This window comes from Trichosurus vulpecula, chromosome 7 (genome assembly GCF_011100635.1).
Source record: "Trichosurus vulpecula isolate mTriVul1 chromosome 7, mTriVul1.pri, whole genome shotgun sequence".
Classification (NCBI taxonomy): Eukaryota; Metazoa; Chordata; class Mammalia; order Diprotodontia; family Phalangeridae; genus Trichosurus; species Trichosurus vulpecula.
This window is the reverse complement of record NC_050579.1, coordinates 249,478,110-249,493,437: the sequence shown is the minus strand read 5'-3', so window position 1 is coordinate 249,493,437 and position 15,328 is coordinate 249,478,110. Positions and strand designations below refer to the sequence as shown.

The 15,328-nt window shown below is 46.4% G+C and overlaps 1 protein-coding gene across 1 annotated transcript in view; it reads right to left on the bottom strand.

Moving 5' to 3' along the window:
* KCNK5 (potassium two pore domain channel subfamily K member 5) overlaps positions 1-2,131 on the bottom strand; it is a 64,835-nt gene extending 62,704 nt beyond the window's left edge. The window contains exon 1 of the mRNA XM_036768588.1: positions 1,553-2,131. Within this exon, the coding sequence (XP_036624483.1) occupies positions 1,553-1,738 (186 nt within the window). The 5' untranslated portion in view covers positions 1,739-2,131. The remainder of the gene's footprint in view (positions 1-1,552) is intronic.
* Between the last annotated feature and the right edge of the window lie 13,197 nt (positions 2,132-15,328).

Here is a 15,328-nt window from a genome sequence, read left to right as displayed (position 1 = left end):
GAGAGGGGGGAAGGGAGGGGGAAAGGGGAGGGGAGAGCAGACCAGCAGGCAGAGGTCTTTAGAAGACCCTAGTGCAAACAGAATGCTAGTGGTCTCTCCCTGCCCCCCTGCTAGCACAGTGTTCGCTCGCACCCCAAAAGATCAGCACCACCCAGAATGGGCGGCTGACGGCTTTAACAGTGAGGTCAGCGAGATCGATGGGGTGTGTACCGACCAAAGATTAGAGGAGAGGCCCCCCCCACCACCACCCATTCCCGCCTTCATCTAGTGCTATCCACCCTCAGTCCCCTTGGTCTCCCTCAAGAAAGGATCGCCAAGTTTTGCGATCCAGGAGGATCTAAGTTTTAGGTTTTCTTTTTGTGCTGTTTTGGCTTTTTGGGGGTGAGGGTGGGAGGCGGTTGCATTTAACCTCCTCCTTTCCAACAGTACTATTTTTAAGCCCCACTGTCTGGGGGAGATAAGGCACCTCGGGAAGTGAGGCCACTAACTTCTCATTTCAGCCTGCCCCGCCCCCCCCCATGGCTCCCCATAGACCCCATCTCCCAGAGAGTGTCCTCCTTCCCCTTACCCGCCCCCGGCTGCTCCAGAGTTATCAGGTCACAACATCCTACCTGCTCCCCCGCTCCCCATCTCCCTTCCCCTGAGGCCCGGCTGTGGGAGTGGAGGCTTTCGGCCGGTCAGCACGTGGAGGCAGGATCGGGGAGCCAGAACTCCGGAGCTGCACCTCACCTCACACCCCCACCCCACACCCCAGCCTCACTGTGGCAACTGAGGAGAGACCACGCACGATTCACAGCACCGGAGTGGGGAGGGGATTCAAGATCTCCTCAGGGCTGGCAGGGAGGGCTCCAAGGCAGGATCATAAGCTTTTGTCCTCCCTTCCAGCCCTTCCTCTGGAGGGATGGACTGGCGGCACACTCTAGCTCAGAGAGGGCCAATTCCAGGGTCAAGGAAGGGTCAATCCTTAGGACTAGCCAAAGCGGACCTCCCAATGTCCCAGGACGCGGAGGGCTCCGAACCCTTCCCGGTATTCTAGTAAATAGAACGCTTCCAGAAAGCAGGATCTCCCTCGTTTTTTTTTTTTTTTTTTTTGCCTACCTTTGTATTTCCCCCTTCGTAACAGTAACAGTAACACTGCAGGAGCTTGAAAAGTGTTGTGCTACAATGGTCTCCAGACAGGCACTATTCTCTTCTGCCCCCAAAGTTACATCGTCCCAGGGAAGAGCCATCCTTTCTCCTCACCTCCACAGGAGGCTTTCGGCTCAGTCAAGAGGAGGAATAATAATCCCAGAGGAAAGGAGACAGCTTGAATCCAGGAGAAGGATATTACAGGAGAAGGGGAAGGGAGAGAGGTTCCTTTCAGCAAAGACCCCTCGAAGTGTCAGCACCCCACCATCCCCACATGTTCCAAGCCCTAGAACAGGCACTCCTAGAAGATGGGGAAAGACACCAGGGCAGGACAAGGGAGAGACTGAGTCACCTTCCCTCAAAAGCAAGAGCAAGCCCCCGAGCTTAGCCAGGACCCCAAGGCCGATTGGCTGCCCAGGCTTACCTGTAGGATCTTGTCCAGGCCCTCCTGCCCCAGGTACGGGAACTCTTTAAGCAGCTGGATCTTCTGCCTATGGTAGTTATCCTTGGCGGTCTTCCAGTGCGGCTCCTCCAGCACCTCGAAGATTGCCGCCCCGATGGACAGGTAGAAGATGATGGCCGATGTCAGCAGAGGTCCCCGGTCCACCATGGCTCCAGAGGGGGCCGGTCACTCCTGGCCTGCGCCAGGCTAGGGGTGGATGGTGCCAGGGGCAAACGGCCCCCCAAGCCCCAGGGCTCCCCACTGCCCTCCCTCGTAACCTCTGGAAACAGCTGTTTGAATTTGGAGCTCCGCATGCGCAGTACCCCTTTTTTCCTCCCCGAGCGCCTCTCCCGGGGCAAAGTTTCTCCGCCAAGTTGGCCCGCCTTGGGTGCTGGAGTAGCTGGGGGTTAGTGATCGATGCTGGGGAAGGACCCTCAATTTGCGCAACCCTGCGGGTTGGGAACAGAAGGGGCCTCTGGGGAGGGGCGGTTCTGCGTTGGAATAAAGAAGTGGGAGCTCCAGGTCCCACTCTACGGGGGAGACACGTGGACTCCCTCTCTATCCGCCACCCGGCTATTGCCTTACACTGCGCCCGCCTAGCCTGCCTGCGCCTCTTTAACCAGCGGCCCCGAGCGCACTCCTCCGAGCCCGGGGAGGGGCCAGTCGGCTCCCCCGCCCTCCCCAGCCCTGGACTGAGGGGAGGGAGCAAGGCCGGCCCCGCCCCGCCTTGATGGGCCAGTCTGCTGGCGGCGGGAAAGGGGGTGCCGGGAGAAGAGGGAAGGTGGAATTTAGAGTTCAGCGCTTACAATTTTGGACTTGAAAGGAAGCTTAGCCATCTCGTCCTCCAGGCTCCTGAGGAAGAGGCTTGGAAGCACCTATCCCCCAGGTGTTTTACCCCGACCCTGGACCCTGTCCCGGGAGAGGGTGGAGATGGAGCGGGGAGCGAGGAGTGTTGGGAGTTGGGCTGGAGGAACCTGCCTGAGCGCAGTGTATTTTTGTATTAGTGTAGGTGCCTGCAATTGTCATGATTTCGCTTCTCCTCCAAGGGTGCCAGAGACCTCCCGTAGGAAAGCGAGGGGCGGGGGCAGAAGAGGAGAAGGGTGGAACTGACGGAGAGAAAGGGGAGTGGGCCAGAGAAAAAGGTGCAGGTTGCAAGGGAGCCCAGTAGAAGCAGGTGGTTTCCAATACCTTAAAAACAATAAACATTCCCTTGGGAATGGTTGGGGAATTCTGTTTCACTTACAGCTTCAGTCCCAGTTAGCCGGAACCTTCCCTTCTAATTGTAGCCTTTAGGAGGCACATTTCTCCGCTGCAGGTGTAGCCTGCCCTTTAGGCTTAACTACTTCCTTTGTGACCTAGACAAGTCGACTAATCTCTCTAGGTCTCAATTTCTTAATCTGTAAAACAAGGGAGGTCAGTGTTGCAGTGGGTAGAGTGCTGGGCCTGGAGTCAAATCGGACCTGAGTTCAAATCCACTTAGACACTCACTAGCTGTGTGACCCTTAACCCTGTTTGCCTCAGTTTCCTCATCTGTTAAATGAGCTGGAGGAGGAAATGGCAAAGCACTACAGTATCTTTGCTAAGAAAACCCCAAATGGTTTTCTTATGATCTATGATCTATGATCATCTTGACCTTGAACAGCTCTTGGGGGGGAGAAAGAAGACATGAACTAAGGTCTGGCGACTATGGGAAAAACATCCCACTCCTTCAGATCTCATTCCCAGCTAGTTACCAGGAAAGCAAGTTTGACTGTTAAAACTAAGAGTAAGCATGCTTCAGCTTCCTAGGACACAACAACAGTAGGACCAGACATTTTCCTTTTTATAAATGCACTTTTTTTGGTCCAAAAAATTCTTCCCTGTAGGGGTGAGGGCAGAGCAGCAGTAATCTAAGACTGGACGCTATCTAGCATTTGGGAGAGATCTGCCAGCTAAATACTTGAGATGCAGGTGGGAGGGGGGTGGCAGTGAAGAGCTCTAATGTCTACGGTGGAAATGGTTGTTGCTGGTGTCTATATTATGTGTCTACGTACTTATGTTTGTTAGTGCCTCCGTCTTTTGCTGAAAGAGGAATGTTTGGTTCCCCAGTACTACAGTTTCAAACACTTCTCTCTGTCTTTCCTCCCAGCCTGAAGCTGACATTAGGGGGCTGACTTCCACATACCTCACCCTTCTTCCTAATGCCTTCCCTACACCACAGACCAAGGTCTTCATTTTCACCTTTTATCCTGTCTTCTGCCATCTCAAAGAGACATTTCCCATTCTCTCTAAGCTTGGATCCCTTTCTGGAAGGATGGAGCTCAAATACATGTTTGTGAGAACTGAAGCTGGTGTGAACAGTTCAACCCAGCAGGAGTGGGAGGGAATGTAGGAATGGAACAAATTTCCTTTTTGTTGGGGAATGCCTCTTCAGTGCCTAGTCCAGCTCCTGTCTCAATTGGAATGGGGGGTGGGGAGAAGGTGGAGAGGGAAAAGAAATTCTTCATTATGGTTTTGTTGTTGTTGCAATGAGGTCGAAGGTGGAAAGAGTCTTTTTTTTTAAACAACTAGCATTTATTAAGTCTTACTATATGCCAGGCATTGTTTAAAAGTTTGGCCAGCTTTTTACTTGACATTTTTAGTAGCTACCATGACTGCCATCTCTGTGTCTCCTGATTTTGTTGTTGCTCATTCATTTCAGTCATGTCCAACTCTCTGTGACTCCATTTGGGGTTTTCTTGGCAAAGATATTGAGGCGGTTTGCCATTTCCTTCTCCAGCTCATTTGACAGATGAGGAAACTAAGGCAAACCGGGTTAAGCGACTTGTCCAGGGTCACACAGTTAGTACGTGGCTGAGGCCAGATTTGAACTCAGCTCTTCCTGACTTCAGCCTGGTGCTCTGTCCTCTGCACCACCTAGCTGCCTGTGTCTCTTTATCCTCCATATCTAATGGCTATCACGTTATTTATATGTAGTTTTAAGGTTTACAAAGCACCATGCAAAGGTTAGCTTATTTGATCCTCGCAACAACCCTATGAGATATATGCTGTTATTATCCTCATTTTATAGATTGTAACAACAATGTTGCTAGCAGATGCTGTAGGGATATAGGACCAGCAACAAGAGCTGCCAGCACAGGTCCTTTGATCTGCTTTTCTAAGGAAAGCAACTAACAATCTCCCTTTAATCAAACATACTTATATAATTCATTTAGTTCAGGGGGAAAAGCCAGCACCCTGAACTTCAGAGCAAATACAAATAGAAATTACAAACAGAAAACATCAACAGATCAAATAACAATTCAACAGACAGGCTTTGTCTGATGAAGGCATTACATACATAGTTACCAAAAAGAGAAGCACCAACAACTGGGTTTTCTTCAAAGCTGGGGGGGCTCTTAACAACAACTACTCAGAGTCTCCACACCAACACTCTTCCAGTGCGTGAGAGCCCCAAACAAAATGCTAACCTCTGAGTTTATATACCCTTAGGACCCTAGAAGGCTTCACACCAAATCAGCAAAAAGGTGTGGGCCTGGGGCTTTGCACCTAGTAAGACTTAATCAAAGGCACTTGATTAATTTAGCATTCTAAAACAGTAAAAATAGTCCCATCTTAATTAATATTACAATGCACCCCTTTCCAGGATCCTTGGCTTTACACAATCTAAATAGCAATGGATCCTGGAACAAATAGAGGCATTATACATTGCAATCCAATTAGGGAACTAAAGCATAACATTCACAACATAACAAAACATATCATTCAGTGTCATTCCTCAAAATACTTGTTTACAACGCAGGTATGATCCACCTCTAGGTCAAAGCAAAGTACAATTTCTTCGGTCAACACAGAGTGTCCAAGTAAAGTCCTTCTTGAGGTGTGTCCTTCTCCCCACACTGCCTTTGCAGGGTTCCTCCTGGTATCCTCAGGTACGGGCATGCTTCAATTAGCAAAGTCCCAACACAGACAAAAAATATCCAAATAAGGATCTCTTGGGGGGGTCTGTTCTCCCCACACTGTTCCAGCCCCCTGCTACCAAGTCCCGAGGGCCAGCTGGGCAACAAGGCCAACAAGGTGGGGTCCTTGGGGATCCAAAGCACTTTCCCCCACCCATCATAGACAACTCCACCCCTCCCTCCTGGGTTCCAAACAGTACTAGAGGAAGGCAGCAAAAAAGCACACTCAGTGCCTTGCTGCAAAGTTTCCATCTTGCCCCAGGGCTGAACTCGAAGCTCCTGAGGTCCTGGTCCTGCTGGCCACTCCTGCTGGCCACTCCTAGCTTCTGCTGGAATCCTGATGCAGGCAGCTCCCCATTCTTGCTCTCACCTTTCCAAAGTTCTCAAGCAGGCAGTCCTCTGCTCTGGCAGGGTCAGTATGTCCGCAGCCATTCGCTTGTTGTCTCACCTCACCAACTGCTCTTACCAAGTCTGTACAAAGGCAATTCTCCCTTTTTTCTCTTGTTCCACCAACCACTCCTGCCGAGTCTGTAAGAAGGAAGTTCTCTGCTCCTGTTTTAAGGCTCCACACACAATATAATCTCAGGACATGCACCCCTCCAGCACAGGCCAGAGCTGGGCTAATCCACCCAAGCACTGGCTCTGGCCATTCCCACCTCTTGCAAGCCTTTGCTTGTTTTCCTCCCACAGCTGCTGCTCTAGCCTGTCTCCTCCAGAGTGCTAGTGGGGTAGGGAGGGGAAGGAGAGGTTATCTCCCAGGGGCCCTGCTCTAGGCACCCAGGAAACCACTCCTGTCACTGTTACTTGCCTGTTCTTTTTCAGTCCTCTGCTGCTCCTGGGGCTCCACAGAACCATAGCTACCACAAGTATAAAGAGCAGCCCAATAACTGGGACACAGCTAACATATCTCAGGTCCCCCAAACTCCATACTTTTCTTTTGATCTGCAGATCCTTCTATGACTGCACCATTTTTGTAACAACAATGATGCTAGCAGTTGCTATAGGGGTGTAAGACCCAACAAGAGCTGCCAGCACAGGTTCTTTGATCAGCTTTTCTGAAGAAAGCAACTTTAAGGGGCTAACAATCTCCCTTTAATCAAACATACATATATAATTCATTTAGTTCAGGGGGAAAAGCCAGCACCCTGAACTTCAGAGCAAATACAAATAGAAATTACAAACGGAAAATATCAACAGATCAAATAACACGATTCAACAGACAGGCTTTGTATGATGAAGGCATTACATAAATAGTTACCAAAAAGAGAAGCACCAACATCTGGGTTTTCTTCAAAGCTGGGGAGTTCTTAACAATGACTACCCAGAGTTTCCATACCAACACTCTTCCAGTGCATGAGGGCCCCAAACAAAATGCTAACCTCTGAGTTTATATACCCTTCTTAGGGCCCTGGAAGGCTTCACACCAAATCAGCAAAAGGTTGTGGGCCTGGAGCTTTACATCTAGTTAGCAAAAAGGTGTGGGCCTGGGGCTTTGCACCTAGTAAGACTTAATCAAAGCACTTGATTAATTTAGCATTCTAAAATAGTAAAAAAAAAAGTCCCACCTTAATTAATATTACACAGATGAGTAAACCAAGGCTGGGGAAAGGTTACTTGCCCAGGGTCACATAGCTAGTAAGTATCTGAGGTAAGATTTGTACTCCTCTATGTGTCTCTTCATTATTCTCCTGCTTTTTCAATGTCTTCCTATCTCTCCCACCTTCAGTCTCCTCCCACCTCTTTCTTCCTTTAGCATATTTTCCTACATGCCCTTTCAGCCTTTGCTCCCCTTTGTTAAAGCAGTTTCCTTTTCAGTTACCAAGTTCTGCCCTAAGCACGCCACCTAACTTGACCTGCACACTTTTCCCAGAACTATTACAGTTAACTTTTCTGAGATTGTTGTTCATCCTTCGTTCTTGAAGAGGACCAATGTGCATCAGGAGGGTGATGTCTTGACTTACAAGTGAATTGGATTTAAGTGAGTCAGAGCTGTGCAAAATCATCAGCCTCACTCTGTCCTCCAGAGTCATTGGAGTCCAGTGGCAAGACAAACGGTGATGGCTCCGGATGCAGTGGGAGACCTTGGCCTTTTTAAGCTAAGGTCTTTCCCAGGTCTCAGTTTGTCTGAGGCAATGCCCATTCAGTAGTTAAAGGCTAGATAAGAATTGAGGTAAAAGATGGCCTACTTTGCCTTCGCAAGAGAATCAGTCCAAGAGGGGAAGACCCTCAGAGTTTCTAGGCAGAATAGAAGCATTGTGATTTACACTCATTCTGAGCCGAATAATGAGCAGGTGAGGCTTGGGCTGGGGCCTATTGTTGGCCAATCAGTGAGAGCGGGAATGATTTGGGTTTAAAGGCATAGTCAAGTAGCTCCTTTAGAATGCCCCTTTACCAAGAAGTGGAGAAAAGTCAAGGTGGCATCCTTACTGCCGGTGCCTTGAGAGGGGTAGAAGGTTGGGGTGGGTGGAGCAACAGAGCTACCTCCTCATACATTGTAGTCAAAGAGTTACAAATTTAGCCTGCTTGACCAGATCTGAACAAAACTGGGTTCAGGGCCAGAAAGGGCTTCACCGGGAGGGTAGGCAGAGTAGCCAGATAGGTCTGTGTGATGTGAGGCACTAATAACGGGGAAAACCCTGAATCCGTGATAAGAATTCATCAGTGACCTGACATATACAATGTCTGTGCTGGAGGAGATGAGATATAGTCTTGCATTTAGGGAAAAGTCCTATGTTCAAGTTCTCTCCCTTAGTAGCTGTGTGATCTTAACTCTACGAACTTCAATGTCCTCATTTGCAAAATGAAGATAGTTCCTCCTTACCTGTCTCATGAAGCAGCCAGGTGGTATAGTGGATACGGCACTTGGCCTAGAGTCAGAAAGACTCCTCTTCCTGAGTTCAAATCTCACCTCAGATACTCACTACCTGTGTGACCTTGGGCAAGTCACTTAACCCTGTTTGCCTCAGTTTCCTTATCTGTAAAATGAACTGGAGAAGGAAATGGCAAACAACTCCAGTAATTTGCCAACAAAATGGGGTCACACAGAGTCTGAAAAGGACTGAACTACTAAAACAACAACCTCTATGCAACTCCATTTCCTCATCTGCATAATGAAAATACCTGCCTACTTGTCTCATAGAATTGTTGTAAGGATGAAATGAGATACCAACCCTCACTAGTAGATAGTTTCTTTTTCTCTCTTTAAGTTTTCCTAGAGTTCTTTCTCTCCTAATCTGTCCTTTCCTCCCCCACTCCATTCCAAAGGCAAGAAATCGTCCCTTTGTTAGGTTTCAAAAAGTTACAGCATCTACCCAGAAGCCATACTTTGGGGGATCCTCTCCTGTGTGCCATGAGATAGTTGGCTTCTTATTGTAGTCCCTAAGGCTCTTACATGAAATTCAGAGAGCTAGGATAGCCAGGCCTCAGGCATGCCTGTCACTTCTCATATGCCATACCCACAGGTCTCTGTAGCCAGATTTTCGGACATAGCTTTCTCCCTGCTTTGGGGATCTTTAATGTTAATCAGGTTCTGCCTGTGATATAAGTGATTGGTCCATGGGTACAACTGTCCTTTGTGTAAAGAGATAGCACTACTTTCCTTGGCTGTTGTGTGACCCACAATCCACCTCCCCTATACCTACACTGATACTCTCTAGCCACTGTCTAGAGAACCTGGTGAATTCTGTCCCCCAAATTTCCCAATGGGCCAGAAACTTTTGCTGTCCCTCAGAGGACCAACTGTAGAATATAAATGTTAAACCAAATGATTTCTAAGTTTCCTCCCAACTCTGACTGTCTACATCCTAGCTATGTTGTAAGGACCTTCTCAGCTGTGACATTCTATGTTCTGTGTTCTCACATTTTATATTCTGAGGGCCCTCCCAGTTCTGATACTCTGTGATTCGCCATTGTTTCCCTGAGCTTCAGGACCCTCTGATGGCATTTTTCCTGACCAGCTGCCTGTGCCCGCCCACCTCCTCAGGGGGCCCCCACACAGCAGAGATCCTGGGGGCCAGAGGGAATCTAAGGGAATCTAAGACAATGGGTTACTTGTCCACTCAGAAAGAGGGGAAGGAGGGAATTCACTGATTGATTGGAGGCGGAGGAGGAAGGTTAGAGTGAAGACTGATTTCTGCCTAAGGAGCAAAGGTCCGAGCTGGGCAATAAACGGAACTTTGTCACAAGGAGGACTTGGGCCTTAGATTCTTAAGTAGGACGTTACTTACAGGGTAAATGTTTGGGAATGCACCACGAGGCTAAGGGACTTGGCAGGAAAATAGATGACTCAAAGACAGCAGTGCTACATGCTTGGGGCAGAGTGTATCTGTCAGTCCTGTAGGCTCCCCAGGATGGAGGAACTTAGAGTTGGAAGAAGCTTGGAGATCATTCAGTCTAATTTTCTCATTTTACGAGTGATGAAACTGAGGTCCAGAAAGGGTTCACGTACCAAGTAGCAGAACAATGATTGGAATTCAAGATCTCTAATTCCAGATTTGAGGACAGCTGGATGGTTCAGTAGATAGAGCACTGGGCTTGGAATCAAGAAGACTCAGCTTTGAGAGTTCAAATCCAGCCTCAGACACTTACTAACTTTGTGACCCTGGGCAAGTCACTTAACCCTGTTTGCCTCAGTTTCCTCATCTATAAAATGAGCTGGAGAAGGAAATGGCAAACCACTCCAGTATCTTTGCCAACAAAAGTCCCCAAAGGGTCAAGAAGAGTAGGACACAACTGAAATGACTGAATAGCAACAATGACACCAAAATTCCAAATTGAATGTGCTTTCCGTTATCATAGTACAGGCTTCAAAGAGCACTCATTTAACACAGTATTTAACTTTTCATCCAATTTCTTTCATGTCAGACTACACTGAAATCACCCCGGCCTCACCTCGGTCAGTGTTCCCTAGCCAAAGCTTCCTTGAGAAGTAGTGGGATGTGGCAGAGAATATGCTGGTCTCGCGGTCAGGAAGACTTCTGTTTGAGTCTTGCCTCAGTTTCCTCATCTGTCAAATGGGGATAATAATGCCTTTATTTCACAGGGTTACTATAAGAAATTAAATGGGGTAATATAAGTAAAGTGATTTGCAAAACTACAAGTGCAAGATAAATTTGAGTTAAATAGAGATAGATGATAGATGGTAAAATGGTATGGGTGATGTCTTTTGACTTATACATCAACTGGATTTAAGTCAAGAAGAGTTGCTCATTCTCTCTTCCAGAGTCATCAAAGTCCAACGGTGAGGCAAAAGTCAAGATGATTGGCAATGGCCTGAGATGATGTCGATGACCCTGGCATCCACTTTCATGGCCGTTGGAGCAAATTGTTCTCATCTGCGCATTCCACTAGAGGGTAGCCACCCCTCTAACTCACAGATGGGGTTGAGGCTTGTTGATTACCCTCAACCTGGTTCAGCCCATCTGCCAAAACTGTTTACTGGAGTGTAGCCACTATATATGTTACAGCCTCTTGGAGCCACAGGTGAGTTGGGCAGCAAGTGGACGCCAAAGGTGAATGGATTCAACTGCCCTTACAATAGAAGTACTATTCTTTTTGTAATTTTAAATTGGTTTACTGCTTTTTTAAATAATATTTTATTTTTTCCCCAATTACATGTTAAAACAATTCTTAACTTTTTAAAAAAGTTTTGAATTCCAAATTCTATTCCTCCCTTTTTTCTCCCCTCCCCACTCCCAGAGATGGCAAGCAGTCCGATAGAGGTTATACATATGCAACCATGTAAAACATTTCCGTATTAGTGATTTTTGTACAAGAAGACTCGAATAACAAAAGAAAGATGGAAGAAGGGAAAGAGGAAGGAAGGAAGGAATGAAGGGAAGGGAAAAATAGTATGCTTCAGTCTGTATTCAGACGCCATCAGTTTTTTCTCTGGAGGTGAATAGCATGTTTCATCATGAGTCCTTTGGGATTATCTGGGATCACTACGTTGCTGAGAATAGCTAAGACATTCACAGTTGATCACTGTACGCTGTTGCCATTACCGTCTACAATATTCTCTTGATTCTTCTCACTTCACTTTGCAATAGTTCATGTAAGTCTTTCTAGGTTTTTCTGAAATAATCCTGCTTGTCATTTTTTATAGCACAATAATATTTCATCACAATCCTGTGCCACAACTTGTTTATCCATTCCCCGATTGATGGGCATCCCCTCCATTTCCAATTCTTAGCCAAGAGGTACCAGTCTTAACAACTCTGTGTATGGCAGATGCGAAGATTGAATGAGACAATAGATATAAAAAGAGATAGAGAGAGAGATAGAGAGAGAGAAAGAGAGAGAGAGGGAGGGAGAGAGAGAGAGAGAGAGAGAGAGAGAGAGAGAGAGAGAGAGAGAGAGAGAGAGCATTTCTTAAGTGCTTGCAAAGTAAGGGCAGCTTTGTGGCATTTACAATGGATAGAGAGCCTCTGCCCTGGAGTCAAGAGTTCAAATCCAGCCTCAGACACTTAATAGCTATGTGACCTTAGGCAAGTCACTTAACCTTGTCTGCCTCAGTTCCTCATCTGTAAAATGACCTGGAGAAGTAAATGACAAGTTTCTTTGCCAAGTATCTTTGCTAAGAAAACCTAAAGTGGGGTCATGAAGAGCCGAACACAACTGAAAGAACTCAACAACAAAAGTGTGATTTATCACAGAATTAATGTCGATGGACCACAGTGGACAGAATTTTCTGGACAAAAAAAATGCATTTATAAAAAGGAAATAAAAACTCCGTTCCTTCCAAATATTGTAGTTCTAAGAGGCTATTCAGCATACTTATCCTTGTCTTAAATCTTATAGTCTTGTCATATCTCTTGCTTTCCTGACGACTAGCTGGGGATAAGGATCTGAAGAAATGGGATATTTTCCCCCTTGCTGCCATCCCTTAGTCCACTCCTTTATTCCTTCTGGCCTGGAGAGTGGCAAAAACCTCCTAACCAACTTCTCTTCCTGCAATCTCTTCTTCCTCTTATTCACTCTGCACCTTGCTACAAGTTTGGTTTTCCTGGTGCACAAATATTTTTAAAAATCCCTCCTCACTTAAAATTCTTAGTGGCTCATTGCCTATGAATTGAGTCTAAACTCCTGATCTTGGCTTTCAAGGACATCCCTCCATAATCCAGCTTGCCTATCTTTCCAGAGGTAGTAGAAAGAACCCTGGAGGCAGAGACAGGAAGACTTGAGCACAAATCCCAACTCAGAGGGTGCTGTGTGACCCCAGGCAAATCACTTAACCTTTCTAGGACTCAATTCCTTATCGATAAAATGGAGGAGTTGGATGAGATCGCCTCCGGGGTTACTCCCTGTATGATCTTTATCTTCCACTGCTCTCCTTAAGGTACTCTATAGTCTAGCCAAACTAGACTACAGTTCATCACCCAAACATACAACACACTCTTCTACCACTTTGCCTTTACTCACACAATTCCCACTTTCAGGAATGCCCTCTTCTATTTCCTTTATTGTTATATCATTTCAGTCATGTCCAACTCTTTGTGATCTCAGTTGGGATTTTCTTGGCAAAGATTCTAGAGTAGTTTGTCATTTCCTTCTCCACCTCATTTTACAGATGAGGAAACTGAGGCAAACAGGGTTAAGTGACTTGTCCCGGGTCACACAGCCAAGTGTCTGAGGTTGGATTTGAACTCTTAGCAATGAGTCTTCCTGATTCCAAGCATAGTGCTCTATCCACCATGCCACCTAGCTGCCCCTTCCACCTATTAACATCCTTCCTATTCTTTAAGGTCCAGCTCAAATACTGTCTCCTTCTGACGCCCCCAGCGTACAGGGATCTCTCCCTCATCTGATTTCATAACATTTTATACTCCTCTTGTATGGTTATCAAATCCAGTTTATCATTTTAGGTAGCAATCTATCATAGTGGGTAAGAGGGCCGAATTAGGAGTCAGTAAGACCTAAGTTCAAATCCTGACTTAGATACTTACTAGCTGTGTGACTCTGGGCAAGTCACTTAACCTATCTCAGACTCAGTTTCCTCATCTGTAAAACAGGGATAATAATAAACGCCTCCCTCACAAGGTTGTTGGGGGGGGGGCAGATAGGTGGTGCAATAGATAGAGTGCCAGGCCCGAAGTCAGGAAAACTCACCTTCCTGAGTTCAAATCTGGCCTCAAACACTGTGACTTTGGGCAAATCATTTAACTCTGCCTCAGTTTCCTCATCTGTCAAATGAGCTGGAGAAGGAAATGGCAAACCACTCCAGTATCTTTGCCAAGAAAACCCCAAATGGGGGACATGATTGAAAAACCACAAAGGGAACTCTCAGGTGAGGATGCCCCTTCTACCAATGCATTTGAGCATCATTCTCTGCAACTTATAGTCTTAGAGAAAGCTGCTCAGACCACTGAGAGGTTAAGACCCAGGGTCACACAACCAGGAGGTGTCAGAAACAGGACTTGATTCCAGGTCTTCTTGGCTTCGAAGACAGCGATCTCCTACATTATGCTCTACCCCATGATGTTTCTGGGAGGCATAAAGGGTCCGGTGGATCACCCCTGGTCTCACAGCCATTTAGTGTCTGAGGAAAGATTTGTATTCATTTCTCACCTGACTGTACTACTTTGGAACTGCCCTGATTTCACCATACCTTCAGGGGGTCTGAGGCCAGATTTGAACCCAGAAAGATGAGTCTTCCTGACTCCATGCCTGCCACTCAATTCACTGCTCCCCCACCTGCCCTATAAGATTTCCCTACTTAAGTGAATCTGTGTTTTCACAGATTTGGTCCTTATCTCCATCTTTAAACAGATGGCAAGGAAACTCATGGGGCCAGGTCCAATAAAGCTTCAGGTGTTGTAAACTGAACCGATTTTGACCGATTTGAAGAACACAGGGACGTATAGGAAGACCCGTATGAACTGATTCAAAGGAAACAGAGCAGAGCCAAGAAAACAATGCACATAATGATGACCTCAATGTGAATGCAGAGAACAACCACCAAAAAGAAAAAGTGGAAAAGTGCTGTTGCCAAATTACAAACAATAACCTTGACCCCAAAGAAGACGTCGAAAACAGACAATGGAACCATCTGAATTATCCACTGAACCACTGAACCATCCACTCCACCGAATAGGCAGAGGTGCTGCCAATCAACATGAAATGTGTCAGGTTTTGAAAGGGGGTGGCAAGGCCTATAATATGGCGTTTCCATGGAAACAAATTCACTATCCCTTGGGGAATTAAAGAAAATCACCTTTAAAAAAGAAAGAGAAGAAAAGACGCGGGAAGACACCTCCTCTCACTCCTTGGCAGAGGTGGGTGTGTGTGTGTGTGTGTGTGTGTGTGTGTGTGTGTGTGTTGGGGTTGGGGTAAGGATGGTCATAAGTGTGGAACATCACACCTGTTGTTAGATTTTTTTCCTATGTATTGGTTAGCTTTGCTGTTTTTTTTCTCTTCCTTTTTTCCCTTCCAAAAATTGTTTATTATGTAGGATGGCTTTCTGAGAGAGGGCAGTGGAAGGCAGAAAGTGTGAAAATTAGGTGATGTTAAAATAAAGGACATTAATGAAAATTAATTTTTAAAAATAGGCATACACTGAAAAGTTATACAAAATTATGTTTGAAAACTTTAAGAATCTGTAACTTCACGTGTGTGTGTAGTCCTTCTATGCATAGAGATCGCAGCTGCAGTTGCTTAAAAAAAGCGTCTCTTGGTCACCAAAGACCTGGTCATGTTCCTCTCTGCATTTATCAAGGTTTATCCTCAAATAACCACAGTCTTCATCAGGCCTGTGATGCAAGCGGTGTAAAGTACTAGAAAGATTGCTGGTTTTGAGGTCAAGGGAGACCCGAGTTTGAATCCC